General features: G+C 49.6%; 1 protein-coding gene across 6 annotated transcripts in view; it reads right to left on the bottom strand.

The window, feature by feature from the left end:
- The window catches only part of rhea (Talin_middle and talin-RS domain-containing protein rhea), a 33,327-nt gene extending 6,778 nt beyond the window's left edge, over positions 1-26,549 (bottom strand). For 2 of the 6 annotated variants that reach the window (XM_001354178.4, XM_033385370.1), the window contains exons 1-11: positions 26,304-26,549; positions 14,983-15,281; positions 7,530-7,812; positions 7,069-7,467; positions 6,793-6,984; positions 6,651-6,729; positions 6,085-6,588; positions 5,931-6,019; positions 5,184-5,272; positions 4,672-4,788; positions 26-4,613 (exon numbers count right to left, since the gene is read on the bottom strand). In XM_001354178.4, coding sequence (XP_001354214.4) covers positions 26-4,613; positions 4,672-4,788; positions 5,184-5,272; positions 5,931-6,019; positions 6,085-6,588; positions 6,651-6,729; positions 6,793-6,984; positions 7,069-7,467; positions 7,530-7,665 — 6,193 coding nt within the window. In that variant the 5' untranslated portion in view covers positions 7,666-7,812; positions 14,983-15,281; positions 26,304-26,549. Of the gene's footprint in view, positions 1-25; positions 4,614-4,671; positions 4,789-4,880; positions 4,907-5,183; positions 5,273-5,930; positions 6,020-6,084; positions 6,589-6,650; positions 6,730-6,792; positions 6,985-7,068; positions 7,468-7,529; positions 7,813-8,902; positions 9,100-11,146; positions 11,317-14,982; positions 15,282-26,303 lie in introns of those variants that run through there. The other 4 variants (XR_004470741.1, XM_033385369.1, XM_033385368.1 and 1 more) reach the window with 4 other exon arrangements.

Here is a 26,549-nt window from a genome sequence, read left to right as displayed (position 1 = left end):
ATGCTCCGTCAAAGGTCACACTCACTTATGGTGGACACAGCATTCTGGGCGGCACTGGCCAGCTGATCCTGACTGCCTGCGGCGCCGGTTACTAGAACCTTGGTGTCCTCGACAAGAGCCTTGGCCGTCTGAAGAATGTGCTCCCGATGATCGGCGAAGCTGCCATCGCCCTCGGAGTGCAGAGTGCCCGCTGTGGCGAACATAATCGTCGTGTCCAGATCCCCGATGATGCCCGAAACGGTGTGGGCCGCATTGATGCAGGCCTGAGTGCCGCGGGAGCCAGCCTGCAGGGCTGCCAGGACCTGGGCCACCTTCTCGGAGACCTCGCGGGCATTGCGCGCAATGTCCTTCTGGGCGCCCACATCGTTGGGACGTGCTCCGCCCGCGGACGACTGGATCATGGAGGTGACAGAGCGCCCCAGATCGATGACAGTGGTGCGGATGCGCATGCCCACGTCCTGGGAACTGGTGGTGGTGCTCGCTCCCACCGAGTCCTGGGTGAGCTGCTGATAGTGCTGGGTCATGTCGATGGCCAGCTGGGGCAGGGCCGCCGGCTCCACGCTGCTCTTGGCATTCATCTCGTTGGCCAGGCTGGCGATCTCCTTGGCCCGGGCCACCATGCGTGTCTGGTAGTCGACAAAGGTGTCCGAGTAGGAGGCATTCAGCAGCGACTGCCGCTTGTCGGTGAGCCGCGTGATCGATCGGTTGATCTGCTCCATGAGGCCCGTGACGATGCCTGTCTCCGCGTTGATCTTCTCCACGGTCTGCTGCAGTTCCTGAATGGCCTCCCGCGTCCCGTCGATGGCCTCGTCCAGCCGCGGATGGGCATGGGTGGCTCGGGGATTGCCGGCCGAGTCCTTGGCCGACTGCACGAGCGTAATGGCACTCTCCACGACGGAGCGCGTCTGGTTGATCAGCGACATCTGCTGCTGGCTGTGCACGATGTGGGTGCAGGCACCGATGGCCCCGTTCACCATGGGCACCACATACCGCGATATCTCGCCGACGGCATGGCCCAGCTGCTCGGCATTGTTCTTGCCCGCCACTCGAATGGGCTCCAGTTTGTCCACCAGCTCGGCGGCAGAGTTCAGGGTCTGGCCGCTGAAGCCGTGCAGATTGTTGTCCCGTCGCTGGCTCAGGCCCTGGGCATTGACGGCCAGCGCACAGCTGTCCAGCTCTCGGGTACAGGTCCCCAGGGTGTGGAGCACCTGCTCGCACTGGGCCTGGCCGGGCGCCTTGTCCCTGATGTTGTCCACCAGCCGCTTGACCGACTCGGACACGGGCGTCGAGTGCATGGAGAGCTGCTGCCAAACAGGTGGATTATCCGGGGAGAGGGCCAGCGACTTGGCTGCTTTGACCATCTCCACAACGCCATCGATCACCCCACGTCCCGCCTGGATGACGGGCTCTTGGGCCTTCCGGCCCTCTGCCGATATCTTGGCTGGGATCGATATGAACTCCGGACTGGAGGCGTACTGTCGGACGGCCTTCACGGCCTCCAGGAGGGGCTCCACCAAACGCTCGCGGCTTCCTCCCTGTGGCTGCTCCTCAATGGCCTTGATGGCCTGCACCAGATCTGAGGTGGCGGTGGCCACCTGTTTGGCCAACACAATGAACTCGTTCTTGGCCACCGGATTGGAGGTGTTCATCGACGCCTGGCGGCAGATGGAGCACAGGTAGCTGGTGTGCTTGGCAATGACCGTCAGAGCGGAGATCATCTGGGGCTTCGCCGACTGCTGGCTGCTCACGATGTCGCAGTGCTGGCGGATGCCCTGGTAAGCCCACGTCAGCTGCGCCTGGTCGATGATGCCCGGCCGTCCGGCCACGCTCGACGGATGCGACACTCCAATCAAATACGCGGCCTGGGAGGAGCTCTCGATGAGGCCCTGGATCGAGTCGTTGACGTTGTTCACCGACTGACTGAACTCCACGTGCTGCGACTGCTTGGCGTTGTTGATCATCTCGGAGATGGCGTAGCCGAGGTTCCGCGACTTGCCCGTTGCCTGCTCCACGCAGTCAAAGTACCCCTGCTCGTTGATCGGCTCGTGGGGGTAGTCCAGCATCCTCCGCAGGGCCTCTATATTCCGCATGGCATTGTCGCACTCCTTTTGACCCGGGGCGGACTGTATGCTGGCATCCACCAGCTGGTTGATGCTCTCGGTGACGCCGCGGGCAGCGGCATGCAGCAGATTCTTGGCATTCGGCTGGCCGGGGTCGGCGGCAATCGACTTGGCCGTCGACAGCAGCGAGCACGACTGAGTGGACACATGCCGCAGGCACTCGATGATTTGCGAGCGCACCGAATCCTCCTGCGTCTGGCCGGCCATTTCCATGCTGACCGACAGCAGATCCCGATAGTTGGCCGCAAAGTTCTGGCTGGTCTCGGCCAGCAGTGCTGGCGAGGCGTACGAGACCACAATCTGGCCCCCAGAGCTGCTCAGATGCTCGGCCACCTGCTTTAGCTCCGACTGGAGGGTGGCATAGGGCCTGCCCGAGGGCGGGAACTCGCTCATCGACAGGATCTCGCTGAGATCGCTCACATTCCTCAGGGCCACATCGACCTCCCGCTGTCCGGGGATACAGTCCACGGTGGCCGAAAGAGCTCCCGTCACATCTCGTCCCGCCTGAGTGAGGGCCTGCGGATCGGATATTCCCTGGAGTGTGCGCTGTGCCTGCTCAATGAGTCGCGTCGAGCTGGTGACCACATCGTCGGCGCAGTCAATGATGGCCGGGTTCTGGGTGGTGGCCGCCACTCCGTGCACGCTCTTGGTAAAGTCTCCCAGTGCCAGGGCCGTGTCTCTGCCTGCGGCTCCCGCATAGCTGCGCTGGTTCTGCAGCACCGAGGACAACAGTTGGCTCAGGGCGATGCCCACATTCTTGGCCGACTTCCGCAGCTCGTCGGCGGTATTCTCCACCGTCTCTCCGGGCAGGGGACGCAGCTGGCCGGCGAGGGCCGCCTGACGCGTATCGTCCAGCACGTCGTGCAGCTTTCGAACTGCCTCTAGGGCCGACTCCAGCTCCTGTCCGCCGCACGCATCCCGTGCACGCTGTGCCACCGAGTGCAGCTCGGACACACTCTGGCCCAAATGGAGGGCACTCTTCGAGAGCTGCGTGGCCGAGGGTATATCAGTGACGGTGGGCTGCAGGGCCCGCGAGGACTTGGACACCTGGAGGGCCGGCTCGATGAACTGCTCCGCTGCCTCGATGAGATTCAACTGGGCGTGCGGTTCGTCTGGCTGTGCTCGCGTTGTCTTCAGGGAAGTCACCAACCTGGGGATGGTGTCCGCCACCCGCTTGCAGTCTTGCAGCAGCGACTCCTTCGTCTGATGGTCCTGGCTGTGCTGTACCGCGTTCTGGGCCGCCGAGATGCATTGGGTGGCCGCTGTGGCCGCCTGCTTCGAGCAGTACTCCAGTCGCTGGATGAGGCTCCGCTTCATGGCTGGCGTATTGGCCGCTGTCGTGGTGATTTCTCGCAGCTCCTCGGCGGCACGACGCAAGGCGTTCTGGTTGTCCGTATCATGGGGATTGGAGGAGCACAGACGGGCCGCCTCCACCAGCTTGGCGGTGGCATCGGCCAACTGCTTGGCAGCGGATAGCAGGCGTCGCTGCATGTCCATGTCCTGCTGCTGTTCCGCCTCGCCCTTGATGCTCTGAATCAGCTGGGCCGTGGTCTTGCCCAGGGTGCGGGCATGACGCACCATCTCCTGGGGATCGTGGGTGGACACCAAGATGTCGGTGCCGATGATCACGTTCTCAACGGGACTCAGCTCGGTGCTGGTGCGGCTGGCGTTCTCCCGGGAGCTCAGCTTCACGTGCTCCAGCATGTCCGTTAGACTCTTGGAGACGTCTCTGGCTGCGGCCAGGAGGTCGGCCTTCAGCTTGGGGTCGTTGCTGGCCTCGTTGCACACCTCGCACAAGGAGTTCACAGCCCGAGCCACGTTCCTGGCCGCCGCCTCGAGTTGCTCGCGACAGGCGGCGTTGTGCAGGGTGGGGGCCACAACCTTGGCACAGGCCACCAGTTGGCTGGTGGCCAGGGCGCACTGGCTGGCCGCTCCGATGACGCGGTTGCGCGCCTGCTCATCCTCGCAGCTGGCGGCTATGTTCTTGGCCCGCAGGACGAGGGCGGCCGTGGTGTTGGCCACCGCCTTGGCCAGGGCCAGGAGCATGTCGTGCAGGTCCCGATTCTCGGGCACCTCTTCCTCGGCAATGGAGCTGAGGACATGCGTGGTAGCCTCGCCCACACGGCTGGCCGCATTGATCAGATTCTGTGGCGGCTCCTTGCTCTCCGGCTCGGCAGCCTTCAGCAGATCGCTGAAGGCGTTGCACAGATTGCGCGCTGCCTCCAGCAGCTGGTCCCCGTTTGTGTCGTTCTCCATGAGGGCGGCAATCAGACGCACCTCCCGCGTGACCTCCGGTATGGTTTGGGCTATCTGCGACACTGAAGCGGAGATGGCTTCGGTGTCCACCTCGTCCGGCTGGGAGGCGGTGATGATCTGAGCGGTGGCTGCACTCATTGTAGCCACATGGCTGCTGACGGCCTGCTTGGAGGTGTCCAACGTGTTCTCGCGCCACTCAATGGAGCGCAGATCGCTGCCCAGCTCCTGGATGGGTGCCTGCACGAGAAGGAATGGTAAGAAAGGGAACTCCTCTTGGCATCGATTGTTCGCTCACCTTTGTGCGCAGCTCTTCGTCGGCGCGTATCAAGACATCCTGGCCAGCGGATATGTAGCCCAGCAGCGCCCTCTGCGGCTCCGTTAGATTCACAGAACTAATCCGAACTTCCTTAGTCTAGAGGAGGAGATCGAAACCGGACAGGGATCGGAAAGCAAAGGATCGATTAGTACTCGGAGCTGAAAGAACTCTTTCACGAGATTCCATACTTTGTGAAACTTTGGATCGCCGCTTTCTTTGAGATTCAGATTTAGATTCAGAAATTTTGCAGCATGTCGGAGAAATGTTAATGTTTAATGTTAGTTCTTATTATGCTCTATGCACTATCCATGGGTGGGTCTTGGTTATTGAGACTTGGATTATATGGACTGTATGTCGTATGTCGTATGTCGTATGTGCAGTGGCAACTCAAGTGGAAAGCGCAGTGAAAACAGAAAGCAGTAACTGAGAGTGAATGGACACGGGCGACGGGGGATGGGGGAAGGGTGGGGGACAGGGCACATCCTACTTACCGTCGGGGGCTGGTGGGCATGGTTCACCTGGCCAACGAAGGCGCCATACTGTACGGTCTGCACCTCGTTCTGTGTAAACGAACGCTCGCCTACAAATCGAATCGTGCGGGGGATTCCGGGGGTAGTACAAAAAAATCACAAATTAAAATTTAGCATACACAAAGAAAACGCAAATAAAACGCAAAGGAATATTGATAATTACTATACCATACTATTGATTAATTATCGATCAGCTATCAAATGAAATCAATCACTGTTCTACGATCGATCACTGAATCTACAGATGGCCGAATTCTACCATCGTTGTTTCCTCATCAACTTGTGCGGGAAAAGTCGTCGTTTTTACGATTATATAGATGTCAAAAATTTGCATCTATTTAACATTCAGATCTGGCTGAATAATCGGACGTTTAACAAAAGAAATAGTATATTTTATACTGAACTGTACTGTTTCATTCATAGATCTTTAAGATCTGACGAATATATACGAATATTGTGATGCAAAATCCTATAATATTCTACGTTCTATATTCTATATTTTGGAAGTTTATTCTCAATACGTTTACCATCTAATTGTTCTATTATATTTGACCATCTGCTATGAAACCCTCAAAAAATCAAGCAAAAATTGTGGTCTGAATAGTCAGAGAATCAGATCGAATACAGATGCTACAGACATCAACAATATTTAAACGATAAAAAGCACAAGCTTGAGTGCAAAGTCAAGTAAAGGTCGAGAGCACTTACCGTCGTAGGGACGCATAATTCCCGGATGGGCCAAGCTCTCGACGTTGAGCTGCTCCACGCGGTTCGTTTCGTGTTGCAAGAAGGTGGCCCTGGAGAAAAAGTAGAGGCGCGCTTAGAGAGATGGAACTTTCAATCGTCGGATCAGAGCACATACTTTGATGGGGCTACGGACTCCTCGACCATGGTGGAGCCCTCGTCACCCTCGATGCCAAAGTGATCCTTGGTCTGCTTCTTCTTCAGGATAATGTCGATGTAGCCAGCAATCAGTTGGACAATCTGCTCGGCCTCCGTGGTCTGCACGGAGTAGTACTGGTTGGCGTAGTCGCCAAAGTCCAGCGTGAAGGTGTTCGGCGAGGCGCCCCAGCGACGGACTGTGGTGAGGGGCCACGAGATGAGAATCTCCTTGGTGCGCTCGTCCAGCCGCAGCACTGAGTCCTTGGTGACGCCCAGCAGGCGGGGCACCAGCTTGTTCTTGCCGTTCATCTTCTCCTTGACCAGAAAGAAGGTCGTGCCGTACGTGGGCAACTCCCGGGCGGTCTTCGTGTACAGGACTTTGGCATCGATTTCGGAGAGGTCCGAATGCTTTTTATGCTCCACAAACACTTTCTTTTCGATGCCCTTGACGCGCACATACGACTGAGGCAGGAAGTCCTTCAAGCTGTGGATCACAATACGGGTTAATGGATGGTCCATAGGGGTCGAACGATTGACGGGACTCACTCTAGGAATCCGGGCTTGTGCTTGGCCTCGTTATGCGGTCCGAATTGTATGTGCACTTGGATGCCAGCGAACTCGCAAGCTGAGGAGAGGGGATTGGGAGTTAGCAAGGGTTCTTTGGGTAGCCAGAGAGCTATAAACATACCCTTCTCCTGGGTGACTGGATGCGTGCCATCTAGAATGGCGTCTCTGGCCTGCACATACAGAAGATTCAGCTGCACGGGATCCCGCGAATCGATGTTCTGGTCGGAGAAGAAGAACCGACGACGCAGCAGAACTGTTTCGGCCTCATCAATGCCCTGCTCCCTCAAGGTACGGCTCACGTCCACCCAGTTCACTGAAAGAGAGAATCAATCGCATGAGTATCTCCTGTGGCAGAATCAGGGACTGTTTTTTGGGGGCGTGGGGGGTGAGAACTCACTCTCATCGTCCGTCTTGAGCTTCTTGCGGAGACTTTCCATTTTGGCATCGCGATCCTTCTCCATGATCTTGCGCTTGAGGGTCAGCGTTCCGAACTTGTTGTCCGGCAGATTCTCGTTCTGCGCCTCATTGTCCTCGCGCACCAGGCCGTACTCCTCGTGATTGGTGATGCCAATCTTCGTGCAGATCACGACCATCAGCTGCGACACCGGCTGGGAGTCGTCCACGAGAATTGTCTTTACGGCCCCATCCAGCATCCGGACGCGCAGGGTGCGCAGCTTGCGGCGGTACTCCAGAGTGTCCTGGTTGTGCAGGATGTAGTAGCCGAGGGTGCGACCCGCTTCCAGCCACACGCCCTGCTGGTTCTGCTCGTCCGATATGAACAGGCCATATTCGCTGGCTGCAAAGAGAGAGGATGGGATTAGGCGGAGATTCGGATTCGCAGAGGGGGCTAGCGCTTACGTTGTCCTTGCACTGCCTCGGCGAACTTATCACGGATGATCTTGCAGGCATCGAAGACTGTGGTATTTGGTTGGAATTGGATCGTCTTGGTCACACGACCCCCTTCCAGCTGTATGCGCAGCGATAGTGTGGACATTCTTCTGGCGACTTCTTCCTCGTCGTCGTCGTCGTCGTCGTCGTTGTCGTTCTTCCTCTTCTGTTCGTTCTCCTTCTCCTCGTCGTCGTCGTCGTCGTCTCTTTCTTAGGCTTAGTTTTTTGTGGGATGTGGAAAATGCAAAAGGCACTGCGGAAAGAGGAGAGAAGGGAAAGAGCATTAGAATTATGATAAGTGGCACAGCAACAAATAGGAGGAAAATCAGTGAAAGCCGAAAGTGTAAATCAGCTACCAGAGGAACCAGAAGGAAAGCCCAAAAACTAGAAACCGAAACCGAAACCGAAACCACCCCCAAAGGCAACAAAGAGACACCCAGGCAGAGCGGGGGGGCAGGGGCAGGGGCAGTTCCTGATGAGGCTCTGGCAGTGGCAGGGGCTGTGTTCTTGCCGGATGAGGGCACTGGCAGCCACCACCCGAAAACGGGTGGACGACCGATAAAATTGCTGATGAAAATCTTCTGCCCAAACACACACACACGCACGCACGCACACACACAAGCTCGCTCTTACAAAAAAAAGAGGAAGAGCGCGAGAGAGCGGGCCAGGGGCAGAGGCAGTGGCAGTGGCATCAAAAGGGAGGACACACAGGACACTTCTGTTTGCCAAATCAAAGCCCCGGGTCGCAGGCCTATTGTGAAATATAGTTCTGCGGCTCTGGCGGCGGTGAGGCTAGGCCTTGTAAACCCCACCCCACCGCACCGCACCCCAATCCGGCCCTGACTACGCCACTGCTTCCTCTCCTTCGCTCTCTTCTCTTTTGCTGCCTTCTTGTTCCCTTCATTATGCCGAAACGCCAACGCCGCTGCCGACGTTTGTCGCTTTTGGATTTTTTTTTTAGCTAAGTTTGTCTCATCCTCCATTCTCCTCCTTCTGCATCCCTCCTACGCCTATTGCCGTAATTGATTTTCTGCCGCCCGCTTTTCGATCCTGCTGCTTCTGCCGCCGCTGCCGCTGCTGCTGCTGCTGCTGCCGCTGCTGCTCTCAAACTGTGTCACTCTTTGGGATGGTGTTTTTTTTTGCTCTGCTTCTCTTTTTTTTCTTATGCGAATAATCAATAATTTACACAATATTTTGCTGATTGTTTTCTTTGCTTTGTTTTTTCGCCAACGGAGAAGGAAACCCGTTTTTCGGAAGCACTTGAAATATCCGGCAGACGACAGGAACACGCAGAGGGACACACGGAGAGGCACTGATAGACACACACACACTTGGAAGTTTACTTTTTATAACGGCAAAGGACGACGCCTGTTCCATATGGCTGCTGCTGCTGCTGCTGCTTGGCTTTCCGGTAGAGAAGTGGCTGTAACTGTAACTGTAGCTGTAGCTGTAGCTGTAGAGCTCCTCGGGAGCGATGCACGTCTGCTGGCCACAAAATGTGGCTCGTAACTGAATCATCATCCAGCCTTTTCCACGCTATGGACCAGCCGTGCCCGTGCCGTGCCGTGCCGTGCCGTGCCGTGCCGCCTGGGGGATGGGATGCTGTGTGTAATGGCAACGTCAGCATCCCGTTAAGCGTTAAGCGTTAACCGTATTTCTTGTCTGTCTGGTGGAGGGTGGCATGTCAGACGGAGAGAGCCAGCAAGGTAGAGAGCGGGAGAGCGGGAGAGAGCACGACGCCTGCGCAGTGCGCAGTGCTTTCGAGAGCGAAAGAGAGCAAGAGCGTAAGAGAGAGCTGCAGAGAAAAAGCTGAGCCAGCTCAGCCGTCACGGCAAAAGTCACCCTCTCTTCCGCCCCGAGTGGAGAGCCATCTCTTACGCTCTCTCCCGACGCGTGTCCGCCTGGCAAAGCGCCTGAGTGGCGCCACCCGGCAAAGTGTCCAGCGTTTTGCGCAGCCTAAGCGGATCCGGCGGAAGGAGGCACACGGGGAGGGGAGGCCACTGCGTAATCTGATCCGCCGGCGGCTCTGGAGCTGGACTGCGATGCGCGACAGGACGACAGGTTCCAGGGGAAGGTTTGTGCGCAGGACTTGCGAATATTCGATTGGGAAATGCCAAGGATGCCAAGGAAAACTCATTTAATGAAGGAAAATGTTAAGACGGAATCCATTTCCGATTGATTTTGTATAATTTTAGTATTTTGTGGTATTTTTCAGTATTATTGATTGGTATTTTCTAGTAATTAGGTATCTCCGACGAAAACAAATTAATCCACCACAAGAAGAGGCATCAATTGGAAATTTCATCTAAATGTATTTTTATCGAGGAAAACATGTCAAAACAAAACGGAGGATAGCGTAATCCGATACTTCGAGTCCATGAATTCAATTAACGGCATGTCCTGGCATGCACTAACAAAACATCATCCTCCCCAAGGAAAAAAAAGCTTCAGATAAAGTCGAGTGGAGGAGGCAGAGACGGAGGAGGAGGAGGAGGAGGAAAACTGTCAGTGTGCCATTCAGGAAAATGGATGCACGGGAATTGTGTGGACTTTGCATGGATGGATTTCACCAGAGCTCAAAGACAAACAATCGGTTGAAACACAATGGAAACCATCATTTAATGGCACAAAAGATCTCTTCAAGAAATACAGAGGGTATCGCGTTGCCCATGTACTCCTCCTGATGCCACCCCAAGGCCCAAGCCCAAGCCGAAGCTGAAGCCGAAGCCGAAATTATAGATGGCTAATAAAACATAATAAACAAGAAAGTATTCGTTAATTTTAGTGCAAACTCTGGCGAAAAGCACAGTGCGGAGAGTGTGGAGAGTGCGGAGGGGGTACGGACCAAGCGTATTTTCCCCGCGGCATACACGAATTTTCACAGTGGGCGCCACAGTGTGCCACAGACTCCGCCTTCATCTGATACTGCACTCCTCCTCTTGGGCCCCAGCGAGCCCCCCAGCCGACACCATCCGACACCCAAATGCAAATGGTACCCCCATGGCAGGAGTCAGAGGTGGAGTCGGAGGTGGAGTCGAAGCGGAGCCACTAATTGGCAGCCACTTTCCACCCAGAAGTCACACTGTGCTGCTAATGGATGTAATTTACTGCCAGCTACGTTTTTCCTCCGATATCCCCACTAATTAATTGGATCCGGGATGTGGGAGAGGGCAGAGGGCAGAGGCGGGGATCCAAAACGAAACTGTTGCCTTGCCTTCTGGTCTATCGAATTCGGGGAATATTACAGATTTCTCTTGGGGCTTTTGATCCGCTGTTCCACTAGGACATGTTCGGCGAAACTTTCAATTGATTTGCTGCACAAAGTTTCCCATAAACGAACAGACACATTCGTTACGAATGATCATCGGAACTGTGTGCGTACCCACCGCTTCACCCCTACTTATACCCCAAATGGAAGAGGCAGAAGGCAGACCTCTATATCTATCGGAGCTTAGACATGGATTCAATTGAGGAAACGTAAGAGATTAAAAAGTGAAACCAAGAATCTGAATGTCCCCAAATCATAACCAAATCATAATCATTTCTGATCTCTTATATTCTACATCTTCTGTGTGTGTTTTACTTACGTTTCGTACACCTTGTAAGCCTCATCGTGTTAACAAAGACGTTCTCTTCCGTTAAGGCACAGCAGGTCTTAAAGTTACGGTTACGGGCTTACGGGTTAGGGGCTTAGTTCTTATAAAGGCACGCACGGGCGTTAGGTGTATCTTTGTTTGTGTTGTATGTTCTTTATGTGTGTGTGTGTGTGTTTTGAGGTGTTTTTTTTTGTGTTAAAAGATCTTCTTTGATCTATTTTGATGTTCTCATCGAAAGGCGTAATGGTGTGTGGTGTTTTTTTTTTTGTTTTTCTTTTGGTTTTTTTTTTGTTTTTTAAAGGGGATCGGGGAGATTTTAAAAATCGTTGACTGCGACGGCAGTTCTGACGGCCGACGACAAGAGTCCTGCGACTCCTATGGGGGCACGAGCTGCTCGACGAGCTGAGGCACGTTTGTGGTGTTGGAAACGGAGCGGCGGCACGGAGGAGCGCGTCCTCTCCCGTTTTTGTACAAGAAATTGTACGGAACCGAAAACTGAATCATTTTAAAAATACTCAACAAAAAAATATGGCAAAAACTGCTAACAATTTTGGGGCGGGGCGGGGGATCTCTCAATCATTTCTTCTTCAACAAATAACGTTTAAAATGCACCTTTCTAAAGGTGCTCTTCCTTCGTGTATATCGTCTGTGTATATAACAATAGATTTGTGTCTGTTTGTGTCTGTTTTTTTGTGTGTGTGTGTGTGTTTTTTGTATATATCGTTAAAAACGTGTAAGATTTTATAACAAATTTCGTTTCATTCTTTGTATGTGTTTTGTGGTGTTTTATCTGTTCTCTAAGGCAAACTAGTGGCAGATTTCTCGTGTTGCTTTGTTGGGCCTATGGCCCACTTAGGGTATACTATGTACAAAAAAATGCACTTAGGGTCTACTAAAAAAATTATGTATCTCGTGGTTAGAAAGGCACTCGACGACAAACAACGACAACGTATAAGTACTATTATTACTATTATATTTAAGGCACAACATCGTCTACGATGACAAAAAAAGTACTGCAACAGTAAACAGTAAACAGTAAAAAAAAGGCACTTGTCCGCTGGAGGGAACAAACTTAACGAATTTAACAACTCAGATCAGATCCAGGCACTAAACGGTTTAAAAAACGCGGAACTTTAACTTTTTTTTGTTACAAAGTCACTGCAGTGACTGCGACAGTGACAGTGACTGTGACTGTGACTGTGTCGTGGCAGTGTGTATGGCAGCCCGATCAGGCGGCTAGGCCTAGAATGATGTGCTATGCCGACGACACATCGTGAGCTTCTGATTCTGATATCATTCATTCCACAAGTCGTAAGCATTGTGTGAATCCTCCGCCAGAGTGGCGTCGCAGCGTCGCAGCGACGGATGAGAGAAGCGCATGCTCCAGGAGTCCAGAAGGACCAGAAGCCTCTGCTGCTGCTGCTGCCACCGCTGCTGCCTCTGCCTCTGCCTCTGCCCCTGCCTCTGCCCCTGGTGCTGTTGGATGATGCTGTGTGAAATGGCATGTGTCCGCTGTGGGCGCTGGAAAAGGATGCCTCTGTATCCATGCCATGTGTGTGAGTGAGAGTGCGCACATCGATGAGATCGTAAAAGTGCCCTGAAAGGGAGGCAGGCAGCAGGAGGGCAGGAGGAGGCTAAAGGCAGGCGGGCAGATGGTTGGGTGGTGGCTCAGCGTTTTGGCTTTTTATTTTCACTTTAGTTTTTGGGTTTTTTGGACCAACCACCACCACCACCAACAGAGCATAGCAGAGCAGAGCAGAGCATCGTCCCTGTCCATCCCATATCTGCCGTTCGCCCAATGGGTGGCCCGGTGGACCACCAATGGCTGAACTTGGCTTTCTTCGCCTTATGTACATAATATACATACATTGCCCAAAAAAACACAAAAAAAAAAATCATTGCTTTACTGTTGTTTTCCATTTACTAACGTGTTTTTTGTGCCACCTCCCCCCTCCCCACGGGATCAATCCGGATGGGGAAATGAATAATGGTTAGGGGATATCGCCGGGGAGATATCTGGATCAAACTGGGGGAAATCTGACAGCAGCAGCAGCAGCAGCGGGAGATCCCTCGTTTTATTTCTGCATTTTCTATTGGTTTTTCTTTTAATTAGTTGATTTCTCTCCGTGATTAATTGTGTTGTCGTGTGCCACAGGCCCTGGAAAGTATGCAACAAATCGGCGGGTAAACATACAAATGCCGGAGACTGTACAGAGACGACTCCCACTCTGGGCCCCCCTCTTGGGAGCCCTCTTGGGACCCCTCTTGTGGCCCACTCACTTATCTGTGCAATCGCATACACTGCTGTATAAAATGAAGGAGAAACAACACCAAAAGTAAGCTCCACTGGCGCGACATTCTGGCGCCAAAGCCTCCATTTTGTCTGGGGGCCATATAACGGTGTTTGTGGCATGTCTGTGAGGCGCGTGTGGCTTGTGGCGCGTGCGGGGTCCTGCGTAGGAGTCCCGTTGCGCCAGCACCACCACCACCCAAGGAATCTGCACAGTTTTCACTTGTCTCGGGGCCTCGGTGCCTCCGGACACGTTTACTCCTTCGCAAAGGCTGCCACTGCCACACATTCGATGCGAGTCGAGTCGAGTCGAGACGAGACGAGACGAGACGAAACGACACGAGAGCCATGTTCTTCCCTCCCCTGATTGCTTTTCCCCCCGCCCCGCTCTGCCCCTCTATGCCCCTCTCTGGCAAGAATAACAGAATGCCAGGGTTCTGGCTCTGGCTCTGGCTCTGGTTCTGGTTCTGGCCGCCAATGTGGAGCCGCCTTTTTATGTAATTTGCACAGTTTTTATTTCTATTTGTTAAGTGGGGGAAAATATTAAGGGGAATTGCCCAGATACAAGGGACTCGCATCTCGTGGCAGCTCAGGGAAAGGCATACAACATTTTGAGACCAGCAGAAAATTTAATTAAATCAATTAAAACACACAAAAAATAACGAAAGGTGTTTAGAAAGCTGAAACCCCATTGGAAAATATTAGCCACTAAATCGCAAATCGATCGTGGCGAATGGTTTTGGTTTCTTGTAGGTGCTATTCGCTTATGGGAACATTTTCACAGCAACGTCTCTGATGGAATTACTAGTGGAAGTACATGGTATGAATATACTCGTGATAAATACTTCAGAGAATGATAACACTTTGATATCAGTGGGGGACAGCCAGCACTCACGATTGGTTCTTAAATAAGTACAAATAATCTCAACAAAGACAAAGGGATCCATTGCTAGAGATAAAGTTGATAGTTTCACGGAGTTCAATTCACTTTATCGCGATTGGGAAAACGGGGAATCAAACCAAGAAATATTATTCTTCTACTATAAGACTATAGTACTTTTCATTCTGTATATCATGTGTTGTATCCCTTTCAATTACATCGACTACGGGGGTAGTGGGAATATTGTTCTGAGTACACCGAATGCTCTGCGGCAATCTAGTCAATCAATTTCAGCTCGATGATGAATCAAACTCTCCCACTGCAAGCTGTCAACGGAATTTACTTCCTCATGGAATTCATGACCGCAGTGCAGAGAATGAAAGAAGTGCCCTACTGGACTCCCAAACAGACTGCACTCTACAGTATTTCTTAGATGGAACCGACTCAACCCCTAGATAGATGGTGATAGAATATGTAGACAATCCCCTGCTATAGCCCAGAGCTAGACTGTTCTGTTCTCATGGGAGGAGCGACGCTTGCAAGGCTGTGGAAACCCTCTCGCATCTGAAAACCAGTTGGAGCTCCGCAGCCCAGTGGAATGCAGCAAATATTTATGGGCGAGTATATGAAACACTTTTAACACGTTTTAGCACTCACCTTTCTTTCGTTATCGGTCTCGTTCCAGGCCGCTGCTGGGGATCCACGGATCTGATATGGTCTGCGATTCGATTGATCCGATTCCACTGAAGGGTTGACGTTGGAGGAGGAAGTAATATCTATATAGTGCAGTGCAGTACAGTGCAGAACAGTACAGTATGTATGTCTGTAGTGTGTGGAACGTGGTAGTATGTGCGTTTGCTAAGAGTTGCTCTTGTCGTTGTTTGTTTGTTTGTTACTTCGTTGCAGTTGTTGCGGCTGTTGCGGTTGTCGTTTGTTGGATTTGTGTGTAGAAAAATCTGTAAGTAAAAGATCAGAGAGAGAAAACGGTTAAAGCATCTCTGCTCAACAAATGCAGCAGCAAGAAGAGGCAGAAACATAGATTGTTGGAGAGATGGATGGAGGATACGATTACGATCCACGCAGAAAACTGAAAACGCACTAAGCATTTTTCCTGTTTTCATTTTCCATATTAGCCACGACTCGACCTCAAAGGAGGTGGCAAGAGGCAAGCGGCAAGCGGCAAGAGGCAACAGTGGAGACTGCTGAACATGCGGCATGCATTGCACATATATGGCTCTTGGATGCTGCATGTTGCTGGCATTGCGGTTAATGCCACCAAGGCAGCACTCGCAGCAGGCAGACGGGGCATCAACCCATAGAATACCATACTGCGATCCGATCGCAAAGAATGCTGCCTGCCACCAGACTTTTCCATTAGCAGACTGTTGTTTGAAGGAACAACAAAAAGATCAATCAACACCCAAAGTGCGGGCTGCCGACTGCCCCCAAAGAGTGCCCCCAGTGCGGCAGTGCGGCCGTGCAGCCGACCATCAATAGGGCGAGATTTCTGCCGGAGAGCGAAAGAGAAGCTGCAGTGGAGAGTAAAGTGCAATGAATGGAATGCGGCTCTCCAGTTCTCTCATTCTCCCACTCTCTCATGCAGGTGCCTTTGCCCTCAGTGGAGAAAAGCGTGGGTGTTCGATCCTCTGTTCTCTCCCTCTCCCTCTCTCTCTCTGTCTCTGTCTAGGTCTTCCAATGAAAGCGATAGTTGTAGGCGTGTTCCGTGGGGGACGTGGCGGACGTGGGGGCGTCGTCGTTGAACAAGTTTCTGCCTTAGTAGGTCGACGGCTGATTGGATCGTCGTGTAAATACTCCCATGCTCCATTGTGTGCGTTTGTTCTTTCGCGTAGCAATCAAAATTACAAAACGATAACGTCACGTAGTTATAGAGAACACAATCGGAGACCTTGGCACGATTCTGACATGTGGCCAGATGTCGCGGCTCTGACACACAGAGCCACTCGCCCAGAGGTGCTCGCCCGGTCCCCCGCCTCGCTCGCCCAGAGGCACGTTCCACTCGTTTCAGTCGCCCATAAATGGGAGCAGCCTGGACTGGATGGAGAAGGGTTACCGGAGTTCCCGCAGTTCCCGGAGCTCCCGCAGTTCCCTCAGTTCCCGGAGGTGTGGTTTATGGCCAAAACAGACGACAGGGAGGAGAGTTCATTGAACTGAAGAGCGAGAGATCACATCTCACGAGCGATTGTGTGGAATGTTGTATTTATTTGAAGGGTACATCCCGGTACTTTCCCGGCTTGCACACCCAACAGACAGAGGAGCGCTGCCGCATGACGCGCCGCACGTTTGGGTACAAAAATTACCTCATCAAATGACATAATTCCTTAGAATTGAATAGAAATATCATCAACAGAGATCATTGATCAGCCGCAAAATGAATTCCCATTACAAACACTGCCCCCGAAAACGCATACGAAATGCTGGTGCTCTGCTTTCGAATTCATACAACACCTCACAGGCCGTATATTCCACACAGAGATGTATTTAGAATAATACATCATACATACAACATATATTCGGATGACGATCACTATCCTACACATGCAAGTGCTTAAATCAGCTTTCACATGCCATAAATCGTCACAACCAAACAAAAACAACACAAATTTAAATAAACTGTTGAAAAAAATACAGCACAGCGTGAAAAAAGTCCCACAAAGCGTAAAATTAGTTCCCTCTACGATAAAAGCAAAGGCAGTTTTTAGATCTTAGGATTTTCACATTTTAATTAAACCAAAACAACATCTGAGACCTCCAAAAACACCTTCCCTACGCGTTTCATTCCCGCGTGGATCTGTGCCCCAGTCCCATCCCACCCCATCCCATCCCATACATACATACATACATATACGTATGGCAGTATCTTTATGAGATCTGTCCATTCTATATATACAGGGCGCTATAAATACACAACATCGGCGCGAGAATTATGTGCACACATACGAGTATGTATGATTTTTTCAAGGTAAACAAAGCATTAGCATTACTCGCATTTGAAGAGCATCCGAGATCTTTTGGATTTTCCTTTTTTCCCCCCAAACCAAAAAATCAATGAATAGAAAGCAAGAGTGTGTGCCACCCTCCTCCTTTCCTTTCCTTTCCTTTCGTTTCGATCTCTGACACGGTTTTCACGCTACACTGGAAATAGAACTTGGCAGAGCAGCAGATCGGAGCAGAACGGAGGAGCAGCACATTTGAGGTCCCCCGAAAAAGTCTGCCGAAAATCTTTTACAGCAGATTCTCCGCCAGAGGGACGGTGTGCCCCATCATTACTAGATGGCACGTCCTTGCTCTCCGCCGACGTTTCTTACTCGACAAGCGAGAAGCGCAGAAAAGAATGCGCCAACAACATACATGTCATGTGCGCAACGAGGCTCTCTAGGACCGCTACTCCCACAGCAAAGGATCTTCCACTTGTAGTTGTAGCTGGAGGCGATCTTCAGCAAGATTCTGTTCTTTAATGATCATTTCTTGCACCACAGAATCTTCCCTAGGCAGACACCCACTAAACTTCTTTGCTATTCATAACTGGTCCCTTCGCCTGGCTTTCACTGTATCTGCGATGATGACGACGATTCTCGCTCGAGGCTTCTCATTTATTCTATTTTTTTGGTGATGCCTATTTCTCTGTGAGTCATCGCTGAATTTATAGAAATTTCAATTTGTTCGAGTATTCTATGTACTGCATTTAGAGGTCCAACAGATGGCCAGACCAGCGACCAGACCCCAGCGAATGATTAGTAGTCCGTCCCGCCTGAGCGAATCATTTTACATCTGATGTCAGCGGAAAATGACGATCGGAATGGTCAACGGAAAGAGCAGAGAGAAGGCTGCTTGTCGTTGGGCAAATATGTCACGATCCAGTGCGAATATGTTCTCGAAAAATGGTTTAATTATTGCCATTATGTTTAATGATTTCCATCTAAAGAGAGCTTTCGGTTTTTTGGCAGGGTTTTCCCATGAATTCAGTTGCTGAAACAGGTTTTGGGGGAAGCAATTATGAGATTTTTAGCTTGAATCGTGCGACATATGAGGTGAAATCTCTTGGAAGATTTCGATCTTGGACAACCAAAGACCATAACATTACCTAGATGCTGGAGGACTCGCACAAATAAACATCTTTTGATTGACAGTCTTTGGCCCCATATAATTCTATCAAAAATATTTCTAGTCTGTCCGTCCCGAAGAGCACCTAGATTAGAGGCTATAAGAGCTAGAGAAACGAAATTTGGTATCCACTCTGCTGTGATATCTCACTGTTACAAGTGTATTTCAAAATTTTGCCCCATCCGCCCCCACAAAAGACGAAAATCCGTGGCATCCACAATTTCATAGATACGAGAAATCCAAAAACGCAGAAGCATGGAAAATGAATATATCTAACAGATTGCCGAATCTGGATCAGATTGGATTATTATAATGGCCAGAAGGTGGCTACGGAACGCCGTCCACGTGCTAACTCATTTTCTGTCTCTCTCTCACACACGCTCTTTGTCGTTCAGTGTGTGCGCCCTCTGGCGGAGGGGAGCCGTACTGACCGAGTATCGGGTGTAAATGTAGGCCGTAGCTGCGACTCAGAACGTTTCCCCCCACCCCCCGCCTTTTCTTTGCTTTCAACTGCAATTTCTTATTGGAGAAGTCTCGCACTCTTTTTTCAAAAGGCATAAAGATATACCCATACATATACATACATATATGTACAACGAACAAGAGGGACAACGAATAAACAAATAATGTTTATTTGGCGATTTTGCTTGTTTTCTTGTACATTAGCACCTCATATAGACAACAGTCACGTTCCTTGGGCTGTCTCTCCCGCCCCTCGCTTTGGAGGGCATTCAACTCCCGCTTTGAAACGATCGATCAATTTCCATAAACAACAATTCTTCTACGGAAAAACAAAGGACTTTGCAGACCGTTGGAGTAGATCCAAGGCACGCTCTAGCCCGCTCTCCCTCTCTCCCTCTCTCTATCTGCTTTTCCGGGGGTCAAGTGGTCACAGATTTGACTTGTGGGAAGTCCCTTTCTCTGGCTCTGTGCGAATATCCCACCTCGGAGATAATTCCCCGTCCATTGTCTGTGGCTGTACGGCTGTAATTTGAGTAAACAAGACATCCCGCTCGTCGCCAGGGAAACCTCTTCCATCTCGTCCCGTGTGGTCGGTGGCCAACAATGGGACACAAATTTGTGTATCGCTATCATCATCATCATCATCAGCATATCATCCTGCATCAGCAGCAGCAGCAGCATCAGCATCAGCTTCATCGAATCCACAAGAGCAACAATGGAAGAAAGGCAGCCCAGCCAATGATGTTCATGATGATGGCAAAATCCCAGATAAAAGATGCATTAAAAGTAACAAAATACACAATAAATAAACAAACGAACAAACGAAGAAGAAGGATGGGGTTCCATGGGTGCCATGGGTGCCATGGGTTGGAAAAAGGCAAACAAACAAATCAAATCGAATGAACATCGACATCGACATCGACAGCGACACAAGTGACGTCAAAAGAAAGGGGGAGGAAGGGAGGCGGCATCAAGTGCGCGCGTGGAAGAAACCCCTGAGAGAAGGGTTCTCTGTTCCCTGAATGGATGGATGGATGGAAGATGGATGGATGGGATAGATGGGATGGTCTGTAATTTTCAATTAGCCTCAAGGCCCTCAAGGCCCGCAAGGTGGTGGCACATCTCATAATGTGGCCAAATTATGTCAGCCGACTGATACGTATCAATGATCTAATTAAAGTCCTTTATCAAGGAGCGTGTGTGTGCGTGTCCTTGAATCGCGGGCTAATTAGCTAACGCTGCACCATCAGATGGAACAATACCTTGGCGACAGCAGAGAAAAGCGGACTAATGCCGGAGATAACGATGAGTAGGGGTATTCATGTCGTCCTTCACTCAGAAAGCCCCTCGTAGCCTACTCGTAGTTACTGACTTCCTCTGAGAGGATGCCTTCGACATATATCCGTACATCTATATAGGGATATGGATATGAGCCTATTTGCCTCATTTCTTTGCTTTATTCTTTTAAACATTTCCCTGTCAGCATATATTTATTGCAGACAGTGTATGTTCACCCTCTGGAAGTTTCACATCATTTCCTGCAAGCACAACACATCCATAGACTTTGCTTCCTTCCTTCCGTCCGTCCGTCCGTCCGTCCGTTCTTCCTTTCTTTGTTCGTCGTTTCGTTCCATCTACATACGAAAGACATTGCCAAGCAATTTTATGATTGGATGCCAAGACTCTTATTCCCATTCCCATTCCATTCCACTCCCCGTTTCCACAGCCCACTTAAGGACCCCCTCCACGCACAGTCCTCCTCCCTCCTCCCTCTGCTGCTGCTGCTGCTGCTGGTGCTGCTCCTCCTCGGACGGCGTCAATCGTAGACGGCAAAAAATTAGGCTCCCGCCAGTCGGGCTCCAATGGATTTTCGCACAAGTGAGTGCCAAAAGCAGCGACAGTGCCACAACAACAAATACGCACATGAATGTACATATGTATGTACATAGTTTATACATAGTTTATACAAATACATATATCGTATATATCGTATAGTCAGGGGCAACCCCGAGAGGCGGGATACTTGCAGTTGAGTTGACTTTGAGGTAGGGAGAGGGGAAAGCCTACTGCCACTGCTACTTGAATGCCAATGCATCCATAAACCAAATAGGAACAGAGCTCAGACACAGAACAGATACAGATACAGATACAAAGCAGTTCCATTGATTAAGAGAGGTCTCCCATCTATTCTTCCCTTCCCTATGGCAAATATAGATGGAAATAAATTGCAGGGCAGGGCAGGGCAAGGCCAAGCGCCCAGAGATAACTGCCAATGGACACGCCAATCTCCCTCCTCTGCTCCAGGGGAAAGGCATGCCAAGAAAACAACAACAACAAACAAACAGAGAAAGGGGAAAAGTCCACACACAGATAATCAAATTTTCAATGGAAATGCGAATGCATTAAATGTGGGGGTCACCAGAGTATCGCAATGATGTAAATAATTTCGTAACAGATCTCCAGGTTTTTTCTCTAAATAATAATCTACCCCGGAAACATATCTGGGGCACTACATATGTATCTACATATATCTGGCAGTAATCCTGCGAACTTTTAACCAAATTCAATGATAGATTTCCTGTGATTTGTACCCATTAACCCCTTTTGCACTTTTCAGGGGTTCCACTCCCACCCACTGTGCGGGGGAGGCAAACCGCAAGTCCAAAAGCGTTGGAAATCGGTTAACAAATGTCGACTGACCGCACCGAATCGACTGGCTGACTCCCGGACTGACTCCCGGACTGACTGACTGACACACAGATTGATGAAGTGCCTATCTGCGTGTTCGCGCTGCCCTCAAGCCCCCCCCCCCCCCCCCCAAACAATACAAAAAGAATACACAAATAAAACCAAGAAAACCAATGAATTACTGACGTAATCAAGCAGGGATTTACGACACCCACGGAGAGAGGGGGAGAGACGTGACAACCCGATCGGGGGGACCCAATCCCAACCCAAACCCAACCCCAAAACCCCACCCAACTCCACTGGAGATAAACTAAATAAACAGCAAGGAGAGGGGTTCGAAACACGGCACACCCTGGCAGATCGATCGTTTCCATAGAAGAAGTAGCACATCTTCGAGAAACTGAAACCTCTTCCTCATAACTGCAAAATGGAGAAAATAGATGACTTATTGATGCCATTGATATCAGGGCAATTTAGCTTGTGCTTTCCTTATAGCGACATGTTTTTGAATCCAACCTAGAGCTTGGCTTGGAAATGGTTGATCCAATGCAGCAACACTTTGCCCAATTGGCTTATCCCCAATGCCTTTGGGCCTTTAGCAGGACACGAGGAAATGTGACAAACATTTTGCTGAGCATTTATAGGCTTCAATTTCGATGTTGATCATGATTTTCGTAGTAGACACAGATATTCAACTTCAGTACCGTCGATTGCCTCTGGGGAAGCGATGCTATCCCTAGCAGTGTGTGATCCCAGCAGCAATAAGGAGGAATGCAATCAAGTGTCCCCATACATATGTATATATGTATGTATGTATGTACAGATACAACACACGGTTCATATTCACCAAAAGTGTGTTTATATCTTAAAGGGTTGCCAAAGTTATAAATATCCTTTCGGAAGAGTACAAGAAAACACACATCCTCTGTCTCATCCATTCACTCCCTCCCTCTCTCTGTCTGTCCCACTCGCACTGCTTTCGGTAGTCGATACTGGAAATTAATTTTTGTATAAATCTTGTGTGCACATTCGCATTCAAATATGGAGATATGGTGACGATGACGATGACGATGACAATACTCGCCTCGTACTGCCGGAGGCTATTTTTAGAACTGAATGTGCAGGCAGCAGGCAGCAGAAAGCAGAAAGCAGGCATGCATATTCTTTATCAGCATTAATAGTAAACAAGAAGGGTCCTCGCACTATCCTCCCCACCCCTCCCACTCACTCTTAATGGGTGTTGGTTGTGTGCGTGTGTGTGTGTGGATGAGTCAACGCGATGAGTGTGCGTGCGAAAACGGGTAATGGGAATGCGAATCGAAAAGGAAATGCTCAAACATTCCGATCGTCCAACCGCCACCGCACAGATGTGTGTCGGGTTCTGCCACTGGCACTGCTTCTGCTTCTGCTTCAGATATTACTTCCAGTCAGCTTCCAGCTTCCAGCCTCCACCTCCAGCAAGCACTACCTCCTCTGCCGCCACTTGAGTTCCGCGTAATTAAGAAACATTCCAAAACAATAAACTATTCCATAATATACGATAGAACGGATCGAAGCGGACCCCCGAACGGAATCCAATCGAACTCAATATGGAATAGTGCTCTGCCGCCGAGCCGATCTGCTCTGCTTCCTACTCCTCCCTCCCACTATCGGGCTTCGGCTCCGCTCATGTGCTGTCTCGCTTTGTTTATTTAGCATTTCTGTTGTTTCTTCGCCACTTCTTCGCTACGAGAGACGAGAGATGAGAGATGAGAGATGATGAAACATGTGTGCGGCAGCAGAAGTTTGAAAGCGGCATTAAAAACCTACATACCTCGGCATACGAGGCATACGTTTGGGTGTACAGATGTGCATAGGTACAGTGGTCACCCAACAATTGGAACTTTCCAAGACTAAATACGTAGATAGGAAAAGGGAAATCGAGATGGAGATGGAAAGCACAAGCAGAGCAGTCTAGAGTGTCTGCTCCAAAACGATTCTCTGGCCAAAACTATTCTCTTGTCCACAACCGAGAGACTACTGTACACATCTATGTATCTGTGCATGGAGCCCCGGTTCGGTCCAAAATGCAATACAAAACCATTGAAAAATGCTGAGGCGTTGGAAAAATAGAGCGGCACCAGTTGTTATTTTTACTTTTTTAATTGTTATTACACTGTTCGCGTCTGCTCGACATTATATTGTTATTATCATTCCGAGTATTGTTATTCGTTTTTAGTTGCCGCCGCACACAAAATTTGTGGCTGTACTTGTTGTTGGGGCTATCGTTCTGCATGCAATTCGAATATTGTTGTTTAATTTGCTTTAATTGAGCTGGAAATACGAGCATAGTGGTGGGGGGGATTGAAAAATTGATGATGGAGAATCAAAGATAAATTTATGTGTTTAATGGGATTCAGTCACAGAACATCAGATGCAAGAACTTTTTTGATTACCTCGAGAACTACATATATATTGATCTTTGCAATACAAAATGAAATGAATTGACCTGAATTCCAAAACACACCTACTGTAGACCAGCATAAAAACGAATTAACTGACATTTCTCATTAAAACCAGATCAAAATCAATCAAAAACCAAAGAAGAAAAAATGAAGTTTCGAAGTTTCGAAGTTATGGAATTCGTGGAATCCACGAAAACATATCCCTGGGACATCCATCCCGTGCTCTTTCGAAAGTTGTCTGGCCAGCACTCATTGGGAGACCTTTCCGCCACTACCTCCTCCAACCAGAGAGCACAAAACCAATTAACGAATACAGCTCAATTAATAAAAAAGCAACCACAAATATGCAAAAACCAAAAAGATACAAACAAACAAAAAAAAAAAAGCGGAGGCTACAAAATACTCGAACAAGTGGAAAATGCAGTCACTTGTCTGGCGGCTGGATTGCCCACAAATGGGCAATGGATCGGGGGACTACTGGGGACTGGGCACAGGGGACTGGGGACTGGGGACTGCCCACAAACGTTTCCAAGTGACCGAGTTACGGATAGATTGGCGCTTGCTCAATGGGGGGATTGTTGCTTATACATATATCGACAACCGAATGTACATATGTATGTATGTACGTACACGCAGAGATCAGAGCCAGAGCCAGTGCCAGTGCCAGTGCCAGTGCCGGATCAGGGGCAGCAGGCACCACTTTGGGGCATGGCGGATGCAAAACCATCCACACGTCCACCAATCCGCATCCCCATCCACATCCACATTCAATATTACATATATTCGTGGGACAGTGATGCACTGCCCACACAGACAGCAGAGGCAGAGACAGCATGGAGTGAAAATGAGCTTGGATTTCGATTTCTTTATGTTTCCGAAGCGTGTTTATGTGGCGGACATTCCAAAAACGAAACCGCTAATAAGGTCAAAAGCTTTGCCGGAGACCAAAACCAACGAGCGAATGAAAGAAAGATAGAAATACAGATACAGATACAGATAGAGAGGGGGATATGGACGGACAGCAATAACAATTTTGTAAACGAGCATTGACATTTTTAGATAATGGATAAACAATAAAGAATACGCCCCCAAAATATGGAGCGACAGGCGAAATTTGCCAAACAAACGGTATAGAAAACGGTGAGGAAAACCACACAAAAGCAAAGGCAAAGGCAAAATCAAAAGCAAAAGCACAATCAATGAGGGAGTTAAGAAGAGAAACCTCACGATCGCGCTGGCAATGACTTATGACAACAAAACAACAGCAGCAAAACACCGAAGGCAAGCGCGAGAAATTGAAAAGGTAATCAAACATACGAAGAAGAGAGAACACAGCAGAGGAGGAAGAAATAAGTAAGAATGCCCCGTATGAGGGGTACCGACTGCGGGATACCTGATAATTCGATTTTCTAATGGAATAATGACATGGAACAAACCACACTTCTTCAATTGAATGCCAAGACATATCCCTTGTAGGCTCTCTTTTCTTTTTATGCACTATATATCGATATCTCTTTCAATATTCTCCTTCAGCTGTCGCATCTCTCTCGCCACAAACACACGACATACCCTTACCATCCTCCTACATTTCCAGGGTATGAAAACAATAAATCTACTTACAAATGCAAAACAAATCTGAGAGTATGTATCTTGAAGATAGTATTTATTTAAGCATACTGGACCCATAGTGGCGGGGTACTGCGGGGGAGGAGGCAGCCAGCTGCTGCTGCTGCTGCTAGGCAAACAAGAAATATAGAATCAAATATACATATGTATATGTACATATGTGTACGTATACGTATACGTATACGACTATAAGCATAAAGTCAGGGGCAGACAGCGTCAGACGTCGTCGTCGCGTCGTCGTCGTCGACGTCGACGTTTTGGGCAGAGCGATGAGGTAATTTTCTGGTTGTTTTTAAAACTTTTGGAAGCACACACACACATGCGAGTATTCAGAGATATGTATTATGTCCAGATGATGCTTTCAATGAGAAGAAGGGTTCTTCTAGGCGCTGCGCAGGCGTAGGACAGGTGTACCCAGATGGATTGGAAAGGTCGTTGGCTAATTTCACAATTTGTTTGCTTATTTATGGCATATATGTATATACAAGGGTATATACAAATATATGTATATTTATATTCCTGTGGCTAGCGTAAAAATAACACCATATGTCACACCGCCGCACTAGCACACAAACACAGACACACACACGCTCATATATGTGCACTTATCGAACATTTTGGCGATTCTTTTTATACCTTTTTTATTTGCTTTTATTATCCGCTATTTTTCACAATTAAGCTTTAAACTTTGTATAAAAAAAAAGAAACGTAAATGGGAGATACGCAATGCGATATATGCATATATGTATGTATTTTTGATTGGATATATATGTATTTGTACATTTAGCGATATCGGCCACGGCACTTGTCGACAACGATCCGGCAGCGACGACGGGTAAAACTCAACTCAACTGAGGCTCCCACCGTGCGCCGAACGCAGGC

The sequence above is a fragment of the Drosophila pseudoobscura genome, chromosome X (genome assembly GCF_009870125.1).
Source record: "Drosophila pseudoobscura strain MV-25-SWS-2005 chromosome X, UCI_Dpse_MV25, whole genome shotgun sequence".
Classification (NCBI taxonomy): Eukaryota; Metazoa; Arthropoda; class Insecta; order Diptera; family Drosophilidae; genus Drosophila; species Drosophila pseudoobscura.
The sequence above is the reverse complement of the archived record's forward strand: the minus strand, read 5'-3'. Positions and strand labels throughout refer to the sequence as shown.